General features: G+C 33.9%; 1 protein-coding gene across 1 annotated transcript in view; it reads left to right on the top strand.

Moving 5' to 3' along the window:
* LOC117687466 (uncharacterized) overlaps window positions 1-25,616 on the top strand; it is a 122,328-nt gene that overhangs the window by 65,322 nt on the left and 31,390 nt on the right. Inside the window, exon 7 of the mRNA XM_066087723.1 lies at window positions 4,725-4,865. Within this exon, the coding sequence (XP_065943795.1) occupies window positions 4,725-4,865 (141 nt within the window). The remainder of the gene's footprint in view (window positions 1-4,724; window positions 4,866-25,616) is intronic.

Below are 25,616 nucleotides of genomic sequence, written 5' to 3'. Positions count from 1 at the left end.
TTCCATAGAAAATTGTAACAAAGGTACGTTTATTTACCAAGACTGACAATGACAATAATGGCGTTCCATACTTTTTAGAGTGAAATGAGAGATTTACTTATAAACTGCATTTATATAAAAAACAAAACAGTAAACATATAAACGATAAGGCGCCTATGTTATATAAATCGACAGAAAACTACTTACAGTGTGTGGCAGCATTCGAATACAAAAAACATGTTGGATGGACTGAGTGTCATTGTGTGGGTCACACAAACAACAAAACAGGAAGTCAACAATTAGGAAAAGTAACTCTAAATTATATAATGAAAGGATAACTCTAGATTCAAAAAAGAAAGATAACTGCAGAAAATACATGTCAAAATGATAATGGAAGATAACTCTAAATGTCTTTAGATAATAATTAAACTTTAGCAAAATACACAATCATACAAAATCTTGTAAACAATACAAATATTGTAAAATAAACTAATTCAGAAACACGCAATTCATCCTAGCAAATATATGTTGACAATGGTGAAATGTATGACTTTCAGATATATCAGTACAACCTACGGTAATTCAATTAATCATAATAAGATATGCATCTAGATATATAAAATTATATCTGAAATGCCCTAGCATATTATGGCTACCGACAAATGTAAACAAAGAAACATAACTCTAGAAAACTAAATGAGATAATATACATGTTGCAAATGGAAAAATACCTACACTAAAGTATGTTCTGTATTGTCTGTAATATAATTCTACTGCACAATGTACACATGCATTGGAAGATATTCTAACAATATACATATTATGACACTCACCAATTAAGTAATTTCCTCCAGTGAAAATTCAGTACAAAATGATCTTAGAGATGAGCCCTCCTCACAGTATAAATTCACGGGCTCTACACACAAAAATAATGAGCTCAAAAACTGATAACATCACAGCATTGATGTGACTAACTGCAGTACCAGCAAGGATATGACGAATTGCAGTATTGGCGGTAACAGTGATGTTGGAGAAAGGAACAAAGAAATCAAAATACATGTTTAGCAGAAAGTCTGTGTGTGTGTGTGTGTGTGTGCGAGAGAGAGAGAGAGAGAGAGAGAGAGAGAGAGAATACATAGTTTGTGAAACAAAGAGGGCAAGAGTTCATGTAAATATTGCTAAGAAAAGGGAATGAGAGAGAGAGAGAAAGAGAGAGTATTCATGTTAGTGACTAGTGAGACAAACAGAGCAATAATTCATGTACATGCAAGAAAAGGGAATGAGAGAGAGAGAGAGAGAGAGAGAGAGACTAAAAGCAAAAGTGCATGTTTAGCAAAGGAATGGAGAGAAAATGATGGTATAACAAAGAGAAATAGAGTACATGTGTAGGGGAGGCAAAGGGAATCTTTAACAAAGAGAGAGAAAGAGAGAGAGAGAGAGAGAAATCAAGCGCAAACATATTTAGTAGATGTTAAAAAGAGAAAGTTTTTGTTAGAGAGAGAGAGAGAGAAAGAGAGAAAGAAGGACAATGAAAGAGTACATAAGTTTGCATAAGAGAGAAATAGACACAGAAAGCTGGCATACATAGGTGGGAAAGACTGGAAGAAAAAGCAGTTGTATTTCCTTAGCAGAAAATGTCTGAAAATAGTAAATGTCTAAAAAAAAAAAGAGAGAGAGAGAATGTTTAATGAAGAATGTCAAAAATAGAGTCAAAGAGAGCATCAGTATATGTTCCTTAGAAAAATTAATGATAGAGAGAAGGAGAAAGTACATATTATGGAGAGAGAGAAAGGTGGAGAGAATGTGAGAGAAAGAGCAAGACTACATGTTAAACAGTGAGTGATAAAAAGTAGAAAGAGAGAGAGGGAACATATGTCTGCGTGAGAGAGAAATAGACACAGAAAGCTAGCATTCATGTGGGAAAGACTCTGACAATAGTTAACATCTGAGAGAGAGAGAATGTTCATGTTAGAGACAAACAGAGCAAGAGTTCATGAAGATGTTGCAAGAAAAGGAAATGAGAGAGAAAGAGAGGCTAAAAACAAAAGTGCATTTTTAGCATAGAGATGGAAAGAAAATGATGTTATAACAGAGAGAAAAAGAGTACATATGTAGGTTAATGAAGAATGTCAGAGATAATGAGACAAAGAGAGCAAGAGTACATGTTGCTCAGGAAAGAGAATGAGAGAAAGAGAAAAACAAGAGTACATGTTAAACTGAGAGAGAGAGAGAGCATTCTTAGCAGTGAATGTATGATACAGATAGAGAAAAAAAGAGAGAGAATGTACAAACTTCAGAGAGAGAGAGAGAGAGAGAGAAAAGTACATATTTTGGAGAGAGAGAGAGAGAGAGAGAGAGAATTCTTAGCATTGAATGTATGATACAAATAGAGAAAAAGGAGAGAGGGAGAAAATCATCAACGTTTAGCAGAGAAATGTCAGATATTTTGTAGAGTTTTAACCAAAAAAATTATCTACTGGTCGAGTGTTTTTATTATCTGATGATAAAAGACCACTATTTATCTATGAATGAAAATATATTATTATTTCAAAATATAGTCTGGTTTAAATTGAATTATTCCTTACACAGAAAATGATATTTTATAATGATATTGTATAAATTGATTATATCATTAAAAAGTTTTGAAAGAATGTGGTTGACATAATTCTAAAACACTTTATTTTTATTTAACAGGTTGTGATTCAAAGATATAGACATGGACATAGCAAGCTCCCCATATAGAGCACATAAGTGTTCTAAGTGTCCGGGAGACACAGAGTATTATTGTGTATCGTGTCCATGTGATCTGTGTCCCCAGTGTAAAGAGAACCATGTAAAAGATCTCCAAACAATAGACCATGATGTTGTGTCACACCGTAATAAATTTAACTACATCCCAAAAGAAGAGTTTTGTGTGAGACATCCTAACATGCTACTTGGAATGTATTGTGAACCTTGTGAACTCCCTGTCTGTTTCCATTGCACACAGCATAAAGAACACAGGACACTAGATGTTAGAACAATTTATAAAACAAAGCGACAACAACACAGAGGAACCATTCACACCATCAGTGAGGCTCTCTTTTACAGACCTCTTCTCCTGCCACGAATCAAAACTGATGTCAAAACCCGTCACGCACAATTCTCCCTCTATCAATCAGAGATGTTAACAAAGGCCCAGACACTGAAGAATCTCATTAACAAAGTGAAAAAAGATTTCATGAAAAATGTGTTTTGTGACTTTGATTTCAAACACAGATGTTTAAAACAGATGATAGAAATGAGCAGACATATTATCAGCCTGCAGGAATATGAACTCAGATATGTACAGCCAGCATTCACATTCAGTGCGCTACAATTCCTCTCCTCCATAAAGACAGCCCTCCCCCAGATAAATCTTACACTCCACACCAGCCAGCTCTCCATGACTGAGTCACTCAACAAGGAGGATGTGATAGAGTCACTGAGTGCAATCCAAATCACAGAGAGAGGAAACCGACGCGTAGGAAACCAGTGTCTGCTGAAACTGACGTCTGGTGCTGAGTTCCATCAATCTCTCACACTGACAGGTGTTGATTGTTGTTCTCACATTTCCTGTGTGACATCAGACCGGGTCTGGGTCAGTGATGGACACAATCTCATGTTGACAGACACAACAGGTGTCCCTCTACATCGTGTGAAGCTTTCATGTCGTGGTTTATATGTAGGAGGATTACACACAGTGAACAGTGAGAGTGAACTGATTTATATAGATAGGAATTATATCATCAACAAACTGTCAAAGGATATGAAAACAACCACCACATTTATATTTACATACTATACATGGGAACCACGGTGTGTGTACTGGTCCCCATCCACTGGGGATCTACTGGTCGGGATGTGTAACGATGATACAGAGACAGGCAAGGTAACCCGGTACAACCAGAGTGGACAACTTGCACAAACCATACAGAACGACAACACAGGGCGGGGACTGTATAGAAAACCTAACTATATAACAGAGAACAACAATGGGGATGTCGTGGTGTCTGACTCTAGTGCTGTAGTGGTGACAGAGCGTGGAGGAAGACATCGTTTCTCCTACACAGGACATCCATCAGGATCAGAACTATGGCCAGGTGGAATCTGTACTGACGCGCTGTCACACATCCTGGTGTGTGATGGTTACACCAAAACAGTACAGATGTTAGACAGTGACGGTCAGTTCCTGTCACATCTACTGATAAGACCATCAGGGATATTCTCACCAGGCAGCTTGAGTTATGATGTCAACACTCACCGTCTCTGGGTCGGATCAGAGGACAACAACACGGTGGTTATATACAGGTATATCACCAGACAGGACGCTCTGACAGGTAAGTCTGAGTCATTATCATTGTAAATAATATAATATGTAGTCACAAGTCAGACATATATAGGATGTGATCTTTATCATTGATCAATAAAATTTAAGTATATACATGTATTATTGTTTATAGACAGTCAACATCACATGCATTTAATAAGATGCAAATACATTACTTGTCTGTAATTAATCAATTACTTAGATACATGAATATGTTGATAATTTTTTGATTAATAAATTAATTAGATACCTTTACCAGTATATGTTTGTTATTAATTAATAAAGGGTCTGTATTAATAAATTATAACAGACAAACATTGCTGTACCAATCATTATACAAGATGTGATGTTTGTAATCAATCTGTTCCATCTGACTGTTTGTGTCTGATGTTTGTAGATCTGAATCCAGCCACTGCTGATGTGATGGAGTCACTGAGTGAAATCCCAACCCCAGGGACAGAAAAACCACAGCAAGGAAACCAGTGTCTGCTGAAACTGATGTCTCCCCCCGAGTTACTTCCCTCTCTCACAGTGACAGGTGTCCGTCGTTGTTATCACATTTCCTATGTGACATCAGACCGGGTCTTGGTCAGTGATCTATACAATTTCATCTTGTCAGACACAACAGGTGTCCCTCTACATCGTGTGGAGGATTCATTGAGTGGTATATATGATTGTAAGGGAGGATTACACACAGTGAACAGTGAGAGTGAACTGATTTATATAGATAGGAATTATAACATTAACAAACTGTCAAATGATATGAAAACAACTACCCCATTTATAGAGAGAACAGACTCTACATGGGGACCACGGTGTGTGTACTGGTCCCCGTCCACTGGGGATCTACTGGTCGGGATGTATAACTATGATACAGGGACAGGCAAGGTAACCCGGTACAACCAGAGTGGACAACTCACACAAACTATTCAGAACGACAACGCAGAACTGGGAATGTATAGAAAACCTAACTATATAACAGAGAACAACAATGGGGATGTCGTGGTGTCTGACCGTGGTGCTGTAGTGGTGACAGAGCGTGGAGGAAGACATCGTTTCTCCTACACAGGACCTCCATCAGGATCAGGACTAGATCCACGTGGAATCTGTACTGACGCGCTGTCACACATCCTGGTGTGTGATGATAGAACCAATACTAGGGCTGGGACGATACTGTACTGAGCCGATTCGGTACATATCACGATACATGAGATGCGATACGATACATATCACGATACATTGCAATTAAATGAAAACATGAATAAAAGTTTAAAATTTATTCAACCTGCCGATTAATTACCGCATGTCCAAAGTTATTTTGTTATATTAATAATGAGCGTTGCACAATTTACAAATTACTTTATTCTCGTGTACACTAGTGTTTCATAAACAAGTACTCCAAAAGTTTTCCACACTCCATATTTAGCTTCCTAACAGTTTTGACAACTTTACGAGGTTTTCCGCCATCTTTGTACTTTCATATTATGCGCGCGGACTAAAAATAGCCGATAAATGCAGCTCGGATATTTTTGAAAAATAAAAAAAAGTTCGCTAAGGTATCGTTGTATTAATGGTAAATGTATCGATCCAAATATCGTCAAAATAAATACCGCGATGCACCGGTGCATCGGTGGATCGTCCCATCCCTAACCAATACAGTACAGATGATAGACAGTGACGGTCAGTTCCTGTCACATCTACTGACAGAATCACAAGAGATGGATTCACCATACAGCCTGAGTTATGATGTCAACACTCACCGTCTCTGGGTCGGATCAGGGGACAACAACACGGTGGTTATATACAGGTATATCACCAGACAGGACGCTCTGACAGGTAAGTCTGAGTCATTATCATTCACATTAATTAGATATAGATAACTAAGGCTCACAGTCCGTGTTAATTATCAGTCAATAAGATACATGTAAGACATGTTTATCTGTGTGATTGTTTGTCAATATAAACAGCTCATTGTTACAGGGTTAGCTTTATCTATTTCATTAATAAGATGTACAGTCACATTACATCGTATTTAGTTAATTAGAATAAAAGGTCATTGTAATTAATTTTGTGACACATGTATTTGTAATTATTTATTTTGTTACAAGTCAATTTAATTGGTTTAATTAATTAGATGCCTGTAAATATTAAAGCATTCATCTGTCAGTGTTATCAGTTTAAACTTTAAATTTGTAGATGTAGCTCTATCATTACATATCCTGTATGATATTAATTAATTAACAGCTAATTAATGACTTGTTGTAGATGAAGACACACCCCGTCCTGATGGGGAGGCCATGTCCAGCTCAACACAAGCCGTATAATGGAGATAGCTTGGATATTGACAGGTTGTAAATGTTTCTGTACAAATCTAGTCTGCTCTCAAAACCACACATGTTGTTTGTCACTGTGTTCAACATCTGCAGCTGAAATTGAGCTGTGTATAATTCACATGGACTGTAATACTGACTCCTGTTTATATCACACTTTGTGATCATCCAAACATGGCTGTCTGTTGCTGAGTGTGGAATGTTATACACATTTTACTTTGCTAAAAATAGATTAACATAGACATGAAACAAATATTCATATGAAGTCTATAAAAACTGAATAATAAAAAAAGGGAAAAAAACACAATGAATAAAATTATAATGGATCTTTATCAAATTGAATGTTTATGGTTATTATACATGTACCCCCACTCTTAAGGAGGGGGGGGGGGTATACTGTTTGACCCTTGTGTGTCTGTCAGTCTGTCTGTCCATGACAAAAAATTCTGTCGCATTTTTCTCATTAACTTTTCAATTTTTTTTAAATGTTAACACACTGTTTATTAATACAATGTATTTATTGGATTTGATCACGCCCCAACCGAAATTAACACCACATAAATCTCAAAGAATGATTCCTTATTCCTTATATCAATCAGATGTCAAGTTCCTCTTACAGTCAACTTTATTTATTTGGAGCCTAAATTTTCAAAAAAAAAATTCTAAAGATTTCTCAGCAACCATTCATTGCAGATGCTTTTTTTTTAACACTCTCTATGTTAAGGAATGCCATACATTTGGATCTCTATTTTTGTACCAATCGGACTTCAACTTCCTTTCAAAGTAGACTTTGCTTATTTTGTATATTTACATCAGAGCGGGGGTATTACTAGTGAGCATTGGCTCACAGATATCTGAGTAATATCATGATGGCGTTGATCATTAACTACATCATTCATTAGTTTATTCTGTTTCCTGTAGATGGGCCAATTTTACCTGACCACGAGGGGAGAAAATAGAACACCTTCCTTGAAATCCTTACAGAGGAAGACAGAAAACAGACTTTGGCTACGTAGACCACTTATTGCAATATGATGTCATTATCTTCAAGTACACGGAGTCACTCATGTCACCTTAGTATTGAAGTTGTCCGTCGTTGGGTGTTGTCCGTCGTTGGGTGTTGTCCGTCGTGCGTCTTTCCTTTACAATTTTACATTTTTAACTTTTTCTTGAAAACTAGAGGGTCACCATTTTTGGTTTGAAACATCTCTTGAATAAAAAGAATCTGAAATATTAAAATGATGACCCTACCACCCTCAGGGCCCCATGGGTGGGGCGTAATATCCGAAAAAGGCCAAATTTTTATTCTCTACTATGTACCAAACCATAAATTTTTTGGAAGAGTATTAATGAGATTTCTCCCCCCTTCCCCCCCCCCCCCCCTGTTTTTGATTTGCAGACCAATTAAACATATATAAGAGATGTGCATATTACTTGGATTTTGATTTTTGATAATTAATAGAACAAAAACCTGCTGTTGAACTTAGTCATTTTCTCGCAGAATATATTATAGAGGGTACCCAATTGTACGGATAACTCCTCCTTCGGTTTTCAAGATTAGAACTTGATTTGCAGATCATTTGAACTTACCGTATATCAGAAAAATATTAATTGGATTTTGGATGTTTTTTTTTTTTTTATAATTTATGATAAAAATATTAGCTGTTCAACTAGGTCATTTTTGGCAGAATTTGCATATAGGGTACTCCATTTCTCTGGATAGGTAGTGTTTATCAATTCAGGATAAATGGATTATGGATACTGTTCACATAAAAGAAAATTCGGCTTGCTGTCACGTTGACAGCTTTTTACTTGTCCTGGTATTGGTTTAGTAGATTCTCAATGGACAGTACATGTTCTCTGTTTTACATATTTAAGTCGTTTGAATGTCCTTATAAACCCAGGTGTAATTTAGTGCTTGGATATAGTTGTCACTGAAAATTTGGACTAATGTGTGATTATATTTTTTTTTCATTTGCACACAAGAAATCTTGTATATTAATGAAACATCATATTCAAAGGGGAATAACTCAAATTTGAATTCTTCAGGTAGAAACGAATAAAGAGTTATTCCCCTTTCTTAATGTTTTTTAGATAAAGTTTCGCCTATTAAGAACCGTAATTTGTGTTGTTGACCCTCAACATATTTTTGCTATGAAAGTTACTTGAATATCAGTTTATATTTGATTTTTAAAAATGTCATAATTAACATGGTTGGAAATCAAAGGGTGAAAAGGAGGATTCAGAGTCTATCATACCGAAATGTTTTTGTTTTTTAAATGGCAACATGTAATTTTTTATGAATAGTTGACCTTCATCTGTATGTCAATATAATGTAAATTTACAGCTGAATGGTGTCTTAAATCCTCTAAGACCTGTATACTTACAATGTTATGACAACTTGCATCATGGGATAGTGCTGTAAGGTAGATGTTATGTAGGCCATGTTGTTAATCTGTCTGTATCAACTCTTTGTATTGGGTTTATGATGCATTTTGTAATAATATACCTATATGTATATCATTGGTGGGTTTATCACATTTCTCCCACATTAGAGAATGAACTATATTGATCAAGTAGATAGAAAACTCATGTTAATGTAATTAGTTTTTGTGGAATATTGTAACCAAGTTGAAGTGAATTGATTTATTTTTTTTCAATATTTTTTTCTTTTTATTTACGCTTACCATGAAATACATAATACTTATATACAAATGATTTTTTGTGAGTTATAGCAAGCTGTAGATAGAACTCAATAAATGTGATATTTATTCATAGTTTTGTCTATATTCTTAGTAAGACAGTACTGTTATATTTGGTACAGAAAAGAAGAATATGATACAGTAACTTTATGCACAAGAACAAGACAATTCATTGGGGCGAACCAAATAATTGACAAACCAATAGTCCTCTGGATTCACTATAGTTACATGTAGATGTTAGTAGAGGCTAATAAACAATTAAATAAAAAATGAATTTTCCATCCAAGTACTCTAAGTTGTTTCAAGAATTTCATTATTTCTGATAGCTTAAATGCTGAGTATTACTATAAAAGCTAAAAAGCTTGGTCGAAAATTAGCACATGATCGTGCAATAAATTCTGCGATGTAGATCTCACTATAAAAAAATACAACTTACACTAAATATCATCTTCCGGAAATCTTGCACTTTGATAGATGTACTGTTACTGCAGTTGTATTTACTACACGTAAACATCCCTGCCTCACAGACACGCACATGAACACAAATAATGTTACACGGAATGAAAAACTCTTACGGCTATGCTGTTACTCTACAATTGCACAATTTAACCGCATAATACGATACTAATAATTATGCACTTTAATTGCAAATACCGTAATACACTTTAACCCATACACTGTTACACGCAATCGGGTACTTTTACTCATATACCGTTAGTCGCAATTACACACTTTAATGCATATCTGTTACACATTTTAGCGCATACTGTTACAAGCAATCAGGTCCTTTTTTTTCAAAGATACCGTTATACGATATTGCACACGTTAATACAAAACCGCTAATCGCAATCATGCACTTTCACTTAGTACATCTACCGTTACACATAAACAAACACTCTAAAGCAAACACAGTAAAAAACAACTACACATTTTAATGCACACACTGTTACCATTACACACAATCAAACACTTTAACACATACCGATAAACGTATCACACACTTTTACGCACGTACCGTTACACGCACTCACACACTTAAACATATATACCATAACACACAATCACACACTTTAACACAAATATTGTTACACGCAATCACACAGTTAAACACATGTACCATTATACACAACCTTACCACGCGATTTGACGTATATTCTGTTTGTACCGTTGCACACAATCAGGTACTTAACACAATTGCATGCTGTAACACATAACCCCTACAAGCAATCAGGTACCTCAACACACAAAGCTCTTCAATGTGTTATCTTATACACTGCTGCACACAATCACACACTTTTACGCAGACACCACTACATGCGATCACACATTATAACGCACACACTCTTATACGTACTCAAGTACTTTTACACCTATCCCATTAAACATCTCTTTCACTAGATCATGCACTTGAGCACACATACCGTTACACATAATCACACATATTAACAAATATAACTTTATTTACAGTTACATATTTTAAAAAGTATACCGTAACACTCAGTCGGATACTTTAACACATATAACATTAGATAAAATCGCACATTTTAGCACATAACCCCTATTCCCAATCATGCGTTTTAACACTCTGTGAGGATGTGTGAATATGCATCCTGATGAACTTACATTAATCAACAGAACAAGTATGAAATTTTTAACAAAATATTTAATAACGAAATAAAATAAAATTAAACAGAAATAACTCTGTTGCGGAGAATATCGGTGCTGACCGTAATGTTAAATTGTACAATTTGTCATGTAAATTTTAGATTTCATATGAAATTAAGAATATAGAGAGTTTTGATAGGTTGTACCAATTCTCGAATAGAAACTTTCTTACCATGTTTTATGACCATTCTTTATATTTGCACCTGCCGTTCACATGTTAAAATGACATATTTAGACAATCGATATATAGTTTTCATTTGACTATTTTTATCCAATAATTTGATTTACGTTTCATATTTTTTTGTAAATTGGGCAATGAATAATTCAGAAAATATACAAACATGATGCACATATAGTATAAAGGTATATTTGTGTAAGAAATGTCTAGAATTTTAAGCATTTCACCCCCCCCCCACCCCCCAAACTTCCATGCAAAATATGTGGGATATTTTGAAATTTAAAACTCACTAAGTGAATTATTGACTTTTATATTTTCCTCTTTTTTTATTTCATTTTTTGGGTGAGTGAAAGGTGTAAGCTTAGGTAGTCTAACTAAGGTTAACCACAAAAGTATTTTCAGCATTGTTGAAATGTAAATACCAAAATATGATGAAAGCTCCAACTATGTTTTAGAGTCGTCAAAAGTCCCTAATTTTTTTTTAAGTATTAGATAATTTATTTATCATACAACCGATGCAAAACATTGACTCCAGATTAAATAGGTTTTATTTCGTAGGTTACATACACATCCTCTTTATTAACTTCAAATTTAGATGAAGCCTCGTTCAATATACTAAATACACATGTAAATGTACTTAGGTAGTTTATGTTGAGTCCACCATAGGTCTGACACATACCTTGGATCTGATAATTTTGGTGAAACATTTACAAATAAACGTGCATGCACTTATGGTTTGTATGTACCCTTTCACTTAAATAATTCGAAAAAAACTAACTTCGGAAAAAAAAATTAGACTTGGAATTCATCAATAATTTCCTAGGTCAGTTTTGCTCCACAATTTACATTGACACAAATCTTAATATGAAAGTAATAAATATATTAATCCGAGCCTTTTCGTTTTTTTTTTTCGTCTTTTTGCATGAAATATTAAAATTTCGTTATTTCAAGTATCTGTTGTATGATTATTTATTGTCCAATCCATGGTTAAAAAGCTCATTACTCCATTCATTCGCTATATTTTCTATTTTTAAACAAATTCACTGATTTTCTTTCAATAATATAATAAGAGGAAACCAGAAAAATTAATTAAAAATATTTATACTCGGGCCAAAATTGACGCATGATCAAAAGAGAAATTCCAAGGGTGTTCGAAGCATGGTGAAATCCCCGTAGATATCGATAACAAAATAGTTCTGTTGAGTTAATAATTTTGAATGAACATATCCTATTTGCTTCATCAAGTATATCTTTCAAATGAAACATTTTAGCAAGTTTTGCTGTGTGATTTTGTCACTTAACAGGATAAATATGCCTGCATACTTTACAGTTCTCTCTCTCTCTCTCTCTCTCTCTCTCTCTCTCTCTCTCTCTCTCTCTCTCTCTCTCTCTCTCTCACGCAAACACAATTGACAAGTTTCTATCTATTTATCTATCTAAAGAATATATATCTATCTATATATCTATTCATCTATCTATCTTCCTTTCTACTGTTTATCATATGTCTGCGCATGTGCAGAAGCTCGTTGTCAAGGACGTAAGTCTGGCCTTAACTTAGTCCGATACTAGTGTTTACGGCCAGGCGTACGCCTCTTAGTGAAACGCAGTTTACGCGGGACTAAATTTTGTCGTACGCCCTTAGGCCTAACTTAAGTTTCGTCGTATATTACGCCTTTTAGTGAAACGGGCCCCTGATCATGCAATTAAAGGTATTTGCAGTAAATATTAAACAGCAGATAGGAATTCAAAACGTATACTGCGACATTTAGCGTTTAAATCATTTGTCATTCAATACGTATACGAGTCTTAGGTTCTATCAACATTCAAAACTTCTGTTGATTAAATAGATCAGTGTATGTGATTATCTTTGTTTTACTTCATATAATCATCAATCGACCAAGGACCAAGGTTTGTAGACAATGAATAAAACCTTTAAAACACCAATCATTCCATATTCGGTCATTTAAAGAGTTTAAATCCCTTCACACAATGATCCTGTTGTTCAGAACAAAATGTTTCACAGAAGATGTACGTCGCATGTAGAAAATGTATATAGAAAAAGACAATGTTCCTGACGTCGTTTTGAAGCAGATCGCATTGTACTCAGAGTTTGTAGATATTTACTGAGTCTCTAGTACCCGATAAGAATGTGGATTCCTATGAAAAGGTAAAACAGTTTCTCATATACGTGTAGTTAAAAAAGAAATTTTAATATAAGAATTAAGATAATGTTTTAAGCATTCACTGAGCGTTTTTCTTCTCACTCAGTTGTAACTGTATAGAAAAATTCAGAAAACACTGTACAGTACTGATGTAAATATGTTTTACTAGAAATAATTTACCATACCAGTTATTATACAACTCTATATATCAATGTAATAAATGCATTAATTAGATCGCAGATTTACTTTTTCACTTGTTTAATCGTGACTAAATTTCTACATTAGAGATTTGTGTTTTGTAAGAGATATTTATACTAAAGATACCTCTGTTTTATTGATAAATTCTTCTTAAAATGAAAAGAATGGATTTGCTACAGTCACTTTTTAATGCAAAATACCTACCGGTTTCTTGTAATAAACGAAAATCTAAAGCAGACTAAATATCATGAATGTGTCTTGTTTACTTCCCAATCTTCATTGTTTAACATAAATTATTTTAAGGAATTTACGCTAAAGTCATTTTACTACGAAGCAGTTACTCTTTGCGCTTATCAATTACGAGTGTTATTTTACACTGTTTTATTGAACACTGGTATCATTTATTTATTTTATTTATTTGTTGCAACGGTATATTTTTTTAAATTAACTCTTTGGACAATTAAGATAAATTGACATTATTTCACTCTCTTCAAATGAAACGTGCATGTAACCTTAATATTTATAGATGAAGCGTATTATATAAATGTATCATGTTAACAAGTATTGATAAGAAAGTCAGAAACAATTATTATAGATTAACAATTAGCTGATACAGGGTGCAAATAAAAAAGCAAGAAAATGTTTCTTTCATGGTGAAGTACTTGATCTTATTGCTAAATCGATGCATGGTATTAAAACAGTGTCTGTAAATGATTGTCTAATCACAATTAATGCAAGAAACGCATCGGTGCGAACACCAAATGAACAATCGCATTCTTACAATTAATATCGATGCCTGGCCCGAGCTGAACAAGATCGCACGCTTGCATCTCATGGACACTCTCAAAACACATGTACTATGTGGTATCAAGATAAAATCTACATGTATACATGTTCATGTCATTTATATAAACATTTTGTTTTGCTATTTCACGTTTAGTCAACACTGGAAGTTCGGTCTGTCTGTCTGTCTTTCTGTGTCTGATGTATCTCTCTCTCTCTCTCTCTCTCTCTCTCTCTCTCTCTCTCTCTCTCTCTCTCTCTGATGTATCTCTCTCTCTTTTCTTTCGATGAAATATCTTATACATTGCAAAAAAGCGTATGATTGAGTCAGGATTGTTCAAAATAGCGAACAGACACACGTATATCAAATAATGTGCCACCCATTGGCGGTCGGTAAATACATGATTTTATGCGTAATAAGTCCAAAATGCACTCTTTGATGTACGCTATAAACAAGAATGCATTAGTTGTATTGCTTCGTACAATTCTGACAATTAGTAAAATCAAGTCAATAACGTGTGCCTTTTAAAGCTTTTTAATTGTATTGTACTCCTTTATAAATTTATTTAAAAGTCACAATGTCACGTGGTCTTCCTGTCCTCTATACAATCAGTTAAACAAACCATGTTACAAAGTTTGACAACCCTTGGTATTATCGACATTTTTATCTTTGGTTTAGCCAATACTCAAAAAGATTGTAGAAATAGATAATTTTAAATTGCATTATACCCATTGTTTTAAAAGGACTCCATCCGAAAATGGTTTAATGGCCGTTTAATAAAGCCTTACCGACTTGTACACACGGGAATTTGATGTATCAAACTTCCAACAATTGTTTATCAATTCTAAAAACATTCTTTTTGGAATTTTGCTATTTCGGACTCGGGGTAGATATACTAGTTTGCATACATACATGTTCATCTTATTTATATAAACAAAGATTTTTCTGGCTACTTCACGTTAAGTAAAGACTGTTAAATTCAACTGGACAGTCTGTCTGTCTGTCTGTCTGTCTGTCCCTCTCTCTCTCTCTCTCACGCAATAACAACTTAAATTGCATAAGTTGTACTGTTTTATATTGACAATAATCAAATAAAGTCGATTACAGGTGCCTTTAAAACAATGATGTTCACGATCTTTATTCCAAGAGACAAATATCTCATAGGTTATCCAGTTGAACATATACATATTAAATACATTAAGACATTCAAATAGTACATAATCAGTTTTGAATTTCCGCATTAAGAGTTCGATGTTTGTTTGCATAATAAAAAAATATTTTCCTTAGTTACACATTTTCTGAAGTATTTGAAGTGGATAGTAACTGTTTAACTTTACATACACTTGGTTTTCGGGAGTAGTATTTTTTTATATATTTAACTCTTAAACTACGAAGTGATGAACATATAAGTAAAACATGGAACTCATCTTTAATTTCATTTAGGGTTTCAAAAGTCACATTTTCGACAATCGTGTGTTTAATTATCAAACCTCCATAAAGAAGAAACATCTTAATATATTTAAAAGTCGTGTACATCGTCACAATATCGTGTGATCTTCCAGTCCTCTATACAATCAGTTTTACAAATCGTGTTACAACGTTTGACAACCCTTAGTGTTATCGATATATTAATCTTTAGTTAAGCCACTGCTCAAAAAGATCGTAGAACTAGATAAATTTTTCCTTCACACAATGATTAAATGTCCTATTTATATAGTATGGGCGACATTTACACACTGTGATTTGATGTACCAAGTTTCCAACAATTGGTTGTCAAACTCGAGCTATGTTAAGAAACGAAATAATTAAGAATTCTTTATCTCCCTTATATCTCGATATTTGACTTTAAGATTTTGACTAAGCATTCCATTCACCCATATTAACCGTTCATAAAGTCCAAAAAAAAAAAAAAAAAAAAAAAAAGAAAAAAGAAAAAAGAGCTAAAGTGGTGTCTATGCTTCTTTAATAAAGTCTGACTAACACTTACACACGATAATTTTACACATATGCACACTTAAACATGTATCAAACTTTTAAGAATTGTCTTTGTATTGTATACTTTGACAGTTGGTAAAATCAGGTCGATGACGTGTGCCTTTTCAAATATTGAAACATCTTAATATCATATTCTTTTATGGATTGATTTAACAGTCGTGTTCATCGTCACAATACCACGTGGTATCACAGTCCTCTATTTAATAAGTTTAACAAAACATGTTACAGCGTTTGAAAACCCTTGGTATTATCGATATATTAATCTTAAGGTCAGACGACACGTTCCTCAATTTTAGATAACTTTTTCCAGGAATGTGATAATGCTTTACTACTACTTTGACAAGCTTTCTTGCAAAAAATTAGGGTACCTTACCAGGCATTTCTGCAAAATACTAGAGTATGCAGTTTCCTATATAATCTTCTTGAAAATACACTTGAATTGCTGATATAAAAATAAATACAGCACAGCGAAATTCACTAAATTAGAAGTATATCTCCGCCGGGGCGGGGATTTGAACTCACGTCCTCTAGAACCTATACGCTTCTGGAAGTGAGTGGCCACGGTTCTAACCACTCGACCATGTACACATAAAAACAAATTCAAGTAAATTTTGATCATTTGTAACGTAATTATAAAATTAATGTTTTTTATTAGAACTCTTTATTACGAGGAGATACAAAAAAAATTCTCGAGGAACGTGTCGTCTGACCTTAAGCTTAGTCAATGCTAGAAAAAAAGATCTTTAGATAAGATAAACTTAAATTGCATTAAACCCATTGTTTTAAAAAGTCTCCATCACAAAATGTTAAACTGTACTCTTTATAAAGTAAAGGTGACATTTTCACAGGGTAATTTTTTGATTTCATGTAGGAAGCTTCCAACAATTGCTTAGCTATTTAAAAAACATTTTTATGGAACTTTATTCTTTAATATTCATCAACATAAATAAATCATAAAAAAATATAAATCTTATAATTATAGTCTATCCATTAGGCTCGTTTAGTTAAAGTATGAGTTTAGCAACATTATCAGAACATAATTAAATGTCCTGTTATGGACCTAAACACGATTTGAGATTAACATTTACATGTCACTAAGTAAGTATAATACAGTTTAATTGTGAAACGATTTTTTCTCGTTTTTAATGTATAAGATAATTTTAAAATGCATTCTGAATGATTTACAAACAGGATAAATTTATGCAATATGTTCATAGATAAAATATTCGGTAATCAGAAACACTATTAATAAAATATTCGGAAATTAGAAACACTATTCCATTTAAACCCAATAAACATGTTAACAATAACAATACTCGAAATTTGTTTACAAACTAGATAATTGAAAGCGCTCTGCATCTCGCTTGAAACTTGATGCTTGACTTTCAAATTTCGACGAAGCATTTCAATCACCGAAATTAACCTCTCTGGACATAAATACAGAAAACTATAAAAATGAAAAAAAAATTGAACTCAAGTCGTGTCAAGGCATATTTAATCAAGTCTGACTGACATTTTAACGCGGTGATTTTATGCATACATAAATACATTTACATGTATCAAACATCTAACAAGTGTCTTTATATTCTAAACAATTAGTTTAACTAATCTTGTTACAAAGTATGACAGCCCATTGTAGAATCGATAAATTAATCTTTGGTTTAGTCAATGCTCAAAAAAGATCATAGAAATAGATAGATTTGATTTGTATTCTATTATTATACCCACTGCCGAACAAGATATGCGTATTGTGACATCACCATGATTAATTGTCCTCTTTATAAACTCTGAATGTCATTATCATACAGTAATTTGATTTGATTTGTTTATCTTCTCTAAGTACATTCATAGTCGAAATTTACTATTTAGGACTCGGCCCGTGGTAAGCAATTTCTATTTTTGTATTTTTGCTGCAATGTAGTATTCTTTAACAAAACTAATCTAATTGAATAAACTTAATTCCTATTAAAATTATATCGTCCATTGAATTTAAAGATTGATGATTGTGACACCATAACAAAATAATAAAATGTCCTGCTATTTAAGTCTGACCGAGTCTTAAACACGATGACATATAAATATTCGAACAACTGTCTTTTACGGTGTGACCACACCCAAAAGACTGTGACAGGACTGGCATTGTGTTGTTGTTCATGTGATACTGTTGGTTCTGTATATCTAAATCGCCATATTCCGCACAAAATATATCACAGACAGGTAAAAATTCGAGGAGAGGGGAGGGTTACTTTTTTGGAAATATATAGGTTTTTTCTAATAACAAATACTGAAAAAAAAAGAAATAAATAACGGACACCTGTCCCATTTTGCGCGCAAAATTAAAAATTAAGGTAAATAAAACTGAAACTTAACACACTGGTCAAATTGCAATATAAGATAAAACAATCGCCACCTATATACATTAACAATATTTAATATATATACGTGTATGCACAAGTACAGTATTTATATAGGCGCATGCACACCATTTGTATTAACGTCTGAATGTTCAAACGTTAAATCAATATTGGACATGTGCCTTACTTTATAATCATTTGCAGAGAAATAAAACTAAATGCAGAATTGTGATGACACTTAAACCTTCTACTAAAATTGTAAAATACAAGGCCCCTGCGTGAGGGGTCAAGACTCTAGGGCGTATTGTTAAGGAAAAATATCAACCCATAATTATCATATCCATATAGAGCTGTTTTACTAAATAATGAAATTGATAGTTCCTACATCAGGGATTCAATCCCTTGGGTAGGGCCGATATGGCCACAGATTGATAATGAAACATATTTTTTGATTTATCATATATATTTTTCTGTACTTTATTGGAACTTCACTTGATACATTGTTATTGTGTCTATATTGTTGTTTTATTTATTTGAAATTCACTGCCAATGGAGCAGGTGTTAAAGTATGAGATAAATGTGTCCGTATAATGAACATCTATGTTTGTTAAATCCCTTTTTTTAAAATTCAAAAAATAAAAGCGACGGTAACAGTCAGGGGAGTGTCGAATGTAGTTGCATTTTAAGGACCCCCCCCCCTCTCTCTCTCACCAATCCGAAAAAAATGGATTCGCGCATGAGTGCTTGTTTTTAAATCTCAATTTGATTCAGTATTCAAAAAATACACCCCTGAGAAATGATGTTTCAATCTAATGATATTAAATACGGACAGATCTCACAGAACTGTTGAATTTTCTTTGGTTTTCCAATATAAATGTCCTATAAACATGCATTTTTATTTATAGCGGTTTCTGAAACATTTATTCCCAAGTACAAAAAAACCGTTGTTTTGATTTTCATTTATAGCAGTTTTTTTTCAAAGTAAAAAGAAGATTTTGTCAAATTTGAGTATCATTCATAAAAGACAAACACTGAGTGTTAAGATACCTTACTGCTCATCGTATTTCTCGGGAAGAATATCATTGATCAAAACAAACTTAAAAAATACAAAGGAAAATTAATAAATGTTCATTACACGCGAGAGATAATGTATACTGTCTTAAAGACAAATGAAGCACTAAATATTCTCATATGAAAAAAAAAACATATTTATGCGCCGTGAATTCACATGTCTTCTGATTTTGTAATATAATAAACAATACTTACTTATGTATTGTGTGTTTCAATGTAACAAAACAAGCGGTTCTAGCCACAAAATAAAAACATCGTTTGTCTAACACACAGCATTTTATTCAGAATGGCAAAATATCAATTTCATAGCGAATACTAAGATGCTGACCATTTCAAACAATACAACCTGAGACCAAGGGCTATTACTGTTTCGAAAATTCATCATCAAAAATAAAATGTTAATAGCTGTCGTATCTGCATGATGTGTCGTTCTTAAGCTCAATGTCAACAATAAACAACGCATTAGAATTGTATTAAAAATATCAAATGCATGAACTTGTGTCAATGATACGATGATGTGATGATATGATGATATACAATATATTCAAAGTGAAGGTCCTGTCATAGTATTCGCTGACACGATAATGAGCCCCCCCCCCCCCCTCCCCAAGTTCAAAATCAGCAGTGACCAGAATCTAGGTCTATAAATGATGGTTTTCGTTACAGAACATCAGTAAAATTGACCAATATAAATTTTTATCAATAAATATCTGCACTTTACTCATCATAAAATGCAATTAACCAAACTTGTATTTAATGTTCCAAATCGTTGACGTTTAACCGAGTTCATTAGTATTCTTCTGCATTTCATGCACAGATCAAAGCCAGGGTGCTCCCTCCCTCCCTGGCGAATTCGCATAGTATAGATAACGAAAATAGAACTCGGATCCCATGCAATATTCATAGTTCAATGGATGCATTTCTTTTGACTCCAAATCCGCCAATAATTTCTTGTATTCCGTTGGAGGATGTCAGGGAATGTATTGTGACCTAAAAATTATTATTTTGAAACAGTAATAATGACGCTCAATGACTTTGCATAGATGCTGCCATTAATACTAGTGATGCTAAATAAAAAAATAATATTGAGCATTCATTAGAATGTCGACAGCTTTGATTAAATAACTATTTATAAACTTAATTACTGAATACACGTGCAATAGTGCTACTTTATTCGAACATGTATTACATAGCAAAATACACATGTAAATAATTCTACTTTACTCTTACGTGTATGCTATATAATAATACACGTGTATTATTGCTACCTTACATCTTACATGTATTCCACGGCATGTGTAAAGGTGCTAGTTCACCCCTGCGAATGTGTTAGGAATGTTTCCTTATCATTGCTAATTTTTTAATAAATCAAGAGGTGCTCGAATGAAAGTTCTCAAGACTTCCCCGAGATTTGGTCTGTTCCTATGAAATTCCGAGCGGAAGTGTTCGGATAATATTCTCAAAATACGCAAGTACTGGTCGTTTTTCCTTTATATTTCTAAATATTTATTTTTTCATTTTATTCCTTTTTATTTAGTTCAAAATGTCCTATTGTTTACTTCCTCCCTATTCATATACTTACCTGCCTACTGTAAATGCATGCACAATTAGCTTAAAATGTATCGATATGACAGTAAAGTTGGCTCTTGCTAGTATATATACATAAAATCTCTACATTAAAAAATTTAAAAACAAATCATATGTCAATGAGGCAGGTATCGCAGTCTATACTGAAATATCCAGTACACTCATTACAGGATGTTTGATACCCCTCTAAATTTATCGCGGGAAATATAGTGCGAGTGCACTGTGACGTCATCCATAACTTAGTTCGTCTTAAGTTTGTTTACGTTTCTCGACTCAATACGAAAGTATAGCGGCAAGTAACATATCTTTTGAGTCTCGCCAAAGCATAAACGGTACTCAAAACGTGTCTTCAGACTTTAAGTCAGCGTAAATTACGAGTTAAAAGTCGGCCATTTTTGGCATAGCACCACGGGTGAAAACATTATAGCGAGCGCAGCTCGCCGGCACGCAGCGCCGGCGCGAAGCGAGCTCTACCGACAAGGCGTGTGTGAATAGAAAATTCGGACTATTTGCACATTCATTCAACGGATTTTTTTGGCGTCAGTAAATCGGACCAGTAATGCCTTGTTTTAATCGTCCCAGTAGTTCTCTGTAATTATGGTTTCCCATTTCACACTCTCATGAGAACAAGATAAAAGACAACGTACATGCATTGAAACAACGCCAATTTCAGGAGTTATCGTCCTTTCGAGTGACGTCACAATGGATTTCTTACACATTGATCCGACAGAATTTTTCGGAGTCAGTAAGTTTCGACCCACAATGCAATTCCTCAATGTCGGCCGATCTCACTAGAGTTGATACCATCTCGCGAGAATCAAAGTACAACTTTTGAGAAACAGATAAATTGTGTAATTTCCAGAACATCATGATTTTTAAATAAACCAAACAGTATTTTTCGCATAGTTTTTTCTAGTGTGTTTTCAAAGAGACAGACTACACTTGACTGACGTGAACTTTGACGTCACAATAAGGGGAAACTACTCTAAGTAGTTATTGTAAATCTGCTGAAATATAAATACCAAAATCTTCTCAAAATCTTGCAGAGCTAACGAATCGGGACATTTCTTCAGAGATAGGAAACAGCTGTAACTTGCTCTCATTTGGATGAATGCTCACAATTATTTTATTCACTATATTTACGGTAATTTCCAGGAACATTTTTTAAATGGGGCGTGGCAACATCATTCAAAAAATCTTTATAAGCAAAAAGAAAAATAAAATTCTCAAAATCAGGAAAATTCTAATCGGGGTGGGGAATGGGGAGTGCGTGGTATGCCTATAGCTCTTTAGCTGCTCAAAAGTGTCTTTATTTTCACTACTATTTACGATAATACATGATCCCGGCGGATCCATTTTCCTTATGTGATCAACAATTTTTTTTTATACGTAAATTTGATTTTTTTTAAACGGGGAGGGGGGAATCTGTGGTGAGTCAATTTTTTTTTGTAAGTTTAATAAAAATGTCTGGTGCAAAAAAAGAGGAAATAAACTGCAATGTACATTATGTTAAAATCTTTATTATTCAACAACATTTTATCTGAGATAAATTCTATATTGGCGTGCGACCAGTATATAAACAATCTGATTTAAAATCAGATCTTTGATCCGTTCCGACAAATTCTGATGTCGCTACACTTTGGTTAGCGACTATCAGAATTTCGGAGCGTTACACAGATCTGATTTTAATCAGATTGGTATATAAATAAATAAAAAAAATCTTATGAATTATGAATAATGAAAATGTACTGGAAAAATAGGTATATATATTTTATTTTGCATTCAAATTCATTTACTTTACGTCACTACTTTTATTTTTATTGATTTATCATAATTCATTTTGATCACCTGCTGCCCTTGCCCCAACGGTCGCACCGTAAAACATATTAGAGCATTATGGGACGTAGACAAAAAAATTTGTTTGATAAACTGTAGGTTCAGCTCCTTCTTTTTCCCGCGCACACTGGTTCTTAAACCTCTCTTCGCTTGCTAATATGTAAACTGTGTGACCGTTGGACCGAGCGCAGATTTAACACAGTGCAGTTTGATTTATGTATGATAAAATCTATTTAAAACGCACACAGAAGGATCCGCCTGCATGGTTGCCTACTCATACCATTCGTCAAAGTTAAACTAAACGTCGCGTGCTGAGTCTACATTATGACGTCATATTTCAGACGTAAAACGTTCAAGTTTTGTCTTCGGAAATAGCCGAAGACAGTTACGTGATTCCGAATTTTTTAATCTCTTCTTTTATTGTTCATCAATTTAATTCATATGAATGCCGCTGTATTAAAATTGCATACTTTGTTCAGTATCTAAAAGATCAGTTCCTTGACGTTAATGTTTTTATTTTTTTTATATATACGTGTAACCATAAATCCTCGCTTCGCGCGGTATAAGAGATTCCAAAAGGGGGGGGGGGGGCGCAATTCCATGATAAGCAAATATTTTTAAGCGTAAATTAAAAAAAAAAATTAAAAAGTGAAAGGGGCAAATCCATGATAAGTCGATTTTCCATGTGTAAATTGAAAAAAAAAAATATTTTGTTTAACGGGGGGGGGGGGGGGGGGGGGTCGGGATGCTCTATAATGATTCAATTTTTATATGTAAGTTTAAAGAAAAAATGTCTACTGCAAAAAAAAGGGGGGATGAACCGACGTTACAATCACTTTAAAAGGGGAGATACAGTGCAATGAACATTTATATTAAAATCTTTATTATTAAACAACAATGTATCTGATATTTAACAATTGTTTTACTTATAAATTAAAAAATTAAAACAAATCTTATAAACTATGAATAATAGGTTTGTTTTATTTTATTTTGCAATCAAATTCATTTACAGTTGTTATTTTTATTTTTATTGATTTATCATAATTTATTATTTGATCGTACTCTGTGCTCGCCCCAACGGTCGCACCGTAAAACATATTAATTTCATTCAATTTTGCGTGTATGATTTTTTTTTTTGATTGAAATTAGTGCATATGCCGACTATTCATGGCATTTTGTTCAGTGACTTCAGTTCAACAAGTGCGATGTTTGTGCTTCTGAAAAAAACGATTTCCGTTGTTATTCAGAACAAGACAGCGTGCTAAATACAAGTCACATAGTACATGTACATGTCATCGGGTTCTGGGTAGAAAGATACAATATAAGAAGTCTTAAAATATCAAAACATATTCTGACCAATGCTACTTGGTTATAATGTAGACATACAGGATTGCTTTAGAAGTAATCTGTGGCATGAGTTCCATCCCTTTATACATGCCACTTTTGTGTTACAGAAGTAGATCCATCATCACACCCACTGTACAGAAATTCCGAGATCCTGGATCCACGCAACCACTACGTAAATTCCTGGATCCACCACGCCTTCTTCTTCCTCTAGGTTTGGAATTTTCATATTATTTAGGATGTCGTGTTAACAACCCCCCCCCCCCCGCCTCACACACACACACACACACACACACACACACACACACACACACACACACACACACACACACACACACACACACACACACACACACACACACACACACACACACACACACACACACACACACACACACACACACACACACACACACACACACACACACACACACACACACACACACACACACACACACACACACACACACACACACACACACACACACACACACACACACACACACACACACACACACACACACACACACACACACACACACACACACACACACACACACACACACTTGCATTATGCCGAAACTCACTACATCAGACTTTACACCTGAAATTCACTACACTATGTTCCAGTTGTGCTATTCAATATATATTAATATTTTTAAGTAATATAAGACATCTTTTTACTATTCTGCTATTTGAAATAGGCAAAATCTCTTTGTAAAAGTTTATGATTTTATACCTGATAGTCACTACATGAGGTCACATGACTCATTGTGAATACACACCAGAAACTCACTACAGTGTGTATTTCTTCCTAATTTACCCCAAAGTCAATACATCTAGCTAGTCATGTGATAGATTGAAGATTCAAAGGAAATTTACCACATAAACCATTTATTACTGAACACAGAGAGAGAGAGAGAGAGAGAGAGAGAGAGAGAGAGAGAGAGAGAGAGAGAGAGAGAGAGAGATCTAATAATTTCAGCAAGCTGCAAGACGAATTATTCTAATACTAATTCTAATACTCAGGCTAATCTAATCAATTCATTATGGTATACTCAAGATGCATATATTGTCAAATTT

Source organism: Magallana gigas, chromosome 1, assembly GCF_963853765.1.
Source record: "Magallana gigas chromosome 1, xbMagGiga1.1, whole genome shotgun sequence".
Lineage (NCBI taxonomy): Eukaryota > Metazoa > Mollusca > Bivalvia > Ostreida > Ostreidae > Magallana > Magallana gigas.
Note: the sequence above shows the minus strand (reverse complement) of the source record. Positions and strands in the feature narration are given on the sequence as shown.